This window comes from Chaetura pelagica, unplaced genomic scaffold (genome assembly GCF_000747805.2).
Source record: "Chaetura pelagica isolate M959 unplaced genomic scaffold, ChaPel_1.0 scaffold343, whole genome shotgun sequence".
NCBI classification, from domain to species: Eukaryota; Metazoa; Chordata; class Aves; order Apodiformes; family Apodidae; genus Chaetura; species Chaetura pelagica.
The window spans coordinates 773,003-777,583 of NW_009952873.1; the positions used below are offsets into that span (position 1 = coordinate 773,003).

At 36.7% G+C, this 4,581-nt stretch overlaps 1 protein-coding gene across 1 annotated transcript in view; it reads left to right on the forward strand.

Annotated features, from left to right (window-relative positions):
* IPO8 (importin 8) overlaps nucleotides 1-4,581 on the forward strand; it is a 55,222-nt gene that overhangs the window by 27,115 nt on the left and 23,526 nt on the right. The window contains exons 9-11 of the mRNA XM_009995215.1: nucleotides 469-553; nucleotides 3,129-3,263; nucleotides 4,102-4,201. Of these exons, the coding sequence (XP_009993517.1) occupies nucleotides 469-553; nucleotides 3,129-3,263; nucleotides 4,102-4,201 (320 nt within the window). The remainder of the gene's footprint in view (nucleotides 1-468; nucleotides 554-3,128; nucleotides 3,264-4,101; nucleotides 4,202-4,581) is intronic.

The following is a 4,581-nucleotide window of genomic DNA, read 5'->3' on the forward strand; positions in this document are numbered from 1 at the left end:
TTTTCCTGCTGCTGTCCTCTGCCTTGCATTGGCACAGCCACTGGTCTGAGCTTTTAGTGAAATGATTTGACACTCTAAGATGGCAAGAAACTAACCCCATAGGAAAAGTAAATGTTAATTGTTTTTATATATATATTTTCGACATCCAGTTACAAGTGCTTATATTCTCAAATATAAAGGCAGAGACAGATTTGAAAAGAAATCCATGAACTTGGAAGTTACAGAGCTTGCAAGAAAAATGTGGCTATATTTACTTGACTGTAGTATTGTACCTTATGATAATCTAAGAAAAGGAAAAAATGAAGTGGGGCATTATAGGGGATGTAATGGCTTAAAAGGAACCTGTGAGGAAGGATTTCTTTGTGGATGGAAGACTGCTCAGGGTCCTTTGTATCTTAGGAATTAGTGTGTTTTCCTGACATGGCAGACTTCTCTGAAGGTAATATTTGTATCCTCTTCTTTTTAAAGGTATGGAAGTCCTGGAAATGTAACTAAAGAATACTTTGAATTCTCAGAGTTTTTCTTAAAAACCTATGCTGTGGGCATCCAACAGGTAAGTACAGTTAATTTGTTTCTGAATTAGATCATTCTGGCTGAATTTGCTTTTCAACAAAATTGCTTTTCAACAGTGTGCACATATTGAAGTTCATTCAATTAAACAAACATGAACAGAGTCAGACAAGTTTTCTTTGTAGCGATTGAGAAGTTCTTTACAACTGAATGTCCTGCAAGTGAGGTATGATAACATAAATTTTCAGCAATTTAAAAAAAGGCCCTGCAGGAAAATTCTCAGGAAAGGCGAGTGCTGATAAAACAGTATTATCATCATGCATAAAGATTTTAGATATAGCCCAGAGAAAGAACTATTGATGCAGAAGTGTCCTGTCAGAAGGGTGTGTTTTCAGGCCAGTCTTTAGTAAGTGCTTTTACAGCAAAGAACTTAGGCACAGTAATCCAATGATAATGTTTTGTTTAAGGAAGATGCAAGCAGAGTAGAAGAAGTTTGGAGAGCAGCAATAAAAGTTATTTTATACCTGGAAATTTGATTTTATGAAAATATAGTGTAAATTCACAATTTGCAAGGATATTATTATTTTTGGGGAATGCTAACTATTTGTAATTAACGTGGTGTTTTGGAGACAGTTTGGTTCTGATAAAAGTTGCAGAGAAGGGAGGCAGTTCCTGTCAAGAGCTTTCTGTGTTTTTCTGCCAGTTCAACTGGGAGTTGCTGGGAATGTGGGCTTTCAGTCTTTCAGCATCTTCTGGGTTTGGTGGAATGGCTATAGTGACTGGATGCCTGAAAGCCCTGAGAGTGCTGGCCTCCAAACTCAGACATATTTGGCCCAGATCCTGCTGTTTCTTATTCATCCTGCCATATGCTAGATGACTAGGAGTGGTAGCCCCCAGGCTTTTGGCTCAGCTAAAGCTCTTAGGTGTCCAGGCTTTTGGGTTACATATTCCAAAAGGACTCGTGAGAAGCCAGGAGTATGCAGTCTGCTCTTCTGCTCATGATTCTGGGCTTTTGATTGCATTTAGCCTGTAAACCTTGAAGAACACCTGTGAATGTTGTTTCTCAAGTGTTTGGATAATGTGTATTCCCAGAATGTGTGGCTCCCCAGCATGCTGCCAGATGAAATATCCCTGCCATGGCATCTGCAGGCTTCTTACAGGTCAAATTTTGTGTCTTTGACGCAGGGTGCCGAGTCGTTACTGTCACTTCAAGTTAAATTTAAATTAGATTTCAAAATACAGGATTGTCTGCAAAACAAAATTACTTTTCTCCATCCAGTTTGACAACAGAATAGTTTATCCATCACTGTATTAATTCTGTTTAAGTATGTAAATTTTAAGAACTGAGGAGGGGAATGGTTGTGGTAAGGCTGTAAGCATTAAATTAGAAGGGAAACAGTCTAATATGTCTTTTAAACTCTGTGCAATGTTTAAGTCCCAAGTGGAAAAAGAAAATCCTGTGGTCAATTGTCATTTGAAATACTTAAAGCTGGCCTCTTTGTTGCCATGAAAGAGAGGAGACTGTATAGCAAAGGGAGCAATTTAGTTTTAAAGATAAACGGACTGGACAATCTGCACATTTCTTCCATTTCCAGCTGATTTGTCATGTTTCCTTGTAGAGTTAGTAAGAATTCTATTATGAAAATTACATTACTAAGCCTTCATTACTTATTCATCAGTTGTTAAGTGCTGACATCATGCTCAAGCCTATATGAGATACAGAAAATTCTTGCCCAAGGAGGCTGTTGTGTGAAAGACTTAAGATCAAACTAGGTACTCTTAATGAAGGAGTTATGTTAAAAATAAGATTTATTATAATATTGGGAAGAATTAAGAAGCAGAATTGTCCTTCTGAAAATATGTAACTCAATCCTGTGTTATGCATTGCCCTTGATTTTTATTGTTATTCATGTGCATGCCAGTTCTTTACACTTATTAACACTTGGTAGCTCACCTGTCATTAGTGCAGGTTATTGGCTTTGTACTGTAGTTTTTTTCTTAGTAGAGCAACCTTTTATATTAAGGGAGCTTTGTGTGTTAGAGTTGGTAATGTTAGGTGATAAAATCTGAAAATTACAACAGGTAATTGAAGTTGAGGGTCTTGCATATCTTCTGATTCATAGATTTAGGTGCTAACCTATTTTTCTTCTCTAGTTTAGCATTTATGTTTGTATCACTGTTCTTCCATAGTAATTTGTCTTCCTTAGGTGCCTGTCCTTAAAAAAATGAACACAGACACCACTAACCGATTTAGAAGCCAACCAATATGAAAATTAAACTGTTCCTTTTTCTTATCTCAGATTTTGTTGAGGTGTGCATGAACTGTGAGCCTGTGAATATTGAAACATGTCTTTGGTTTACCATCACAAGTGATCACATGGTGGGGCTAGTAGTAAAGGTAGACATGCACATAACTGTCTGCAGGATTAGATCCTTAATATTTGAATGATTTATGATTTTTTGATCAAAGCCATTACAGTGATTACTGACACTAGAACCTCTGCTGTAAAACTGATTAATCTGTCCATGTACACTCACTGAAGAGATGCACTGCATGTCTATGCATGAGAAAGATTCTTCAGTCTTCATTTAAAAATATCAATTTGTCATTTCTTTAGGTTCTCTTAAGAATCTTAGACCAGTACAGGCAAAAGGAATATGTTGCCCCACGTGTTCTTCAGCAAACATTAAATTATCTGAACCAAGGCGTTGTTCACTCTGTAACATGGAAGCAAATGAAGCCACACATACAGGTCAGTGTATAAAACCCAGACAAAAACACTGAAAGTTGTTAAGAGGGGTTAAAAAACCCCAAAAAACCTGTCCAGCTTTGCATTCTTAAAGACTGTTTCAGAAATCTTTCATGCAGCAATCAATCTGGGTAAAAAATAGCATTTCAACATGAATGTCGTTGTTTTTTTCAGAATTATGACTACCTTTTATTGCAGATTTTGTTAGCTTGATTCAAGAACCTGTTCTAGAAATCCTTTTTTTTATGTTTGCAGTTTGCCAGACAGCCATAACGTTCTGGCTTTGGTTGGTTGCTGGTGTTCAGAACTGTCTATAGATTTGGAAATTCACAGTAGATTGTGGTGCAAAGATTGTGGGCAAAGAGGACATGGACTATGAGGAACTGAACTCTGTTTTAAGGACATGTTTTATAAATGAAGTAAAAACAAGTGAAAAGTGATTTTGTTTTATTTTTTTCATATCATAAGTTCCCCTGTTGTAGAAGCCCATGACTGTTAAGAACAGCTCTGGAATCCATTCTCACATTAAGTGTTACGTTGGTGAGAGCCTTCTGCAGAATTTTAGATTCTGCCGTTTAGAGACTATGTCCTGAAGTCTATTTTGTGCATGTTACTGCATTACTATAAAGACAGATTATGTAATTACTGCTGTCTGGCACTGTTGCAAAAGGCTAATATACATATTGTAAATTTATTTCTTTTAGCCAAAATAAAAGAGCACTGCTTAAAGAATTTTACTCTTGAGAAAAGTAGAGCTAGTAAATGAGTGCATAGTGAAGGGAAGCTGTACTGGAATTTGATTTTATGAGCGCTTATATGTATTTGACTTCTCTAATACTAGAGTATAACAGAAGAAGTGATATTCTCTCTGATGTGCTACAAAGATGAGGATGAAGAGCTCTGGCAAGAGGATCCAAATGAATATATTCGCATGAAATTTGGTAAGTGTTGTGTTTAGCTTTTTTTTTTTCCTTTTGTCATAACTGTACACTGTGGTCCCAATGAACATGGTAATGTCTCTGTCTTCACCAGTGTCCTGAACAATAGGAAGAAGAAAATCAGTTTCTTAAACCTCACCAATCTGTAGTTAAAATAAGAAGGCAGATAAAGTGAGTTTTGGCCCTTTGGCTTGTAGCTTTAAACTAAATTATTCTCTCTTTTTTTTTTTTTTCTATTTCACACGTGCACAGTGCAGCCCAAATAGGCTTGCCAACTCATTTTTTAATACCAGTTTTAGAATCCTGAATTGCAGATGTGCCAGCTGTCTGGAAGTTCTTGCAGCTCTCACTTTGACCAGAAGAGGCCTGACTTGCTCTTTCCC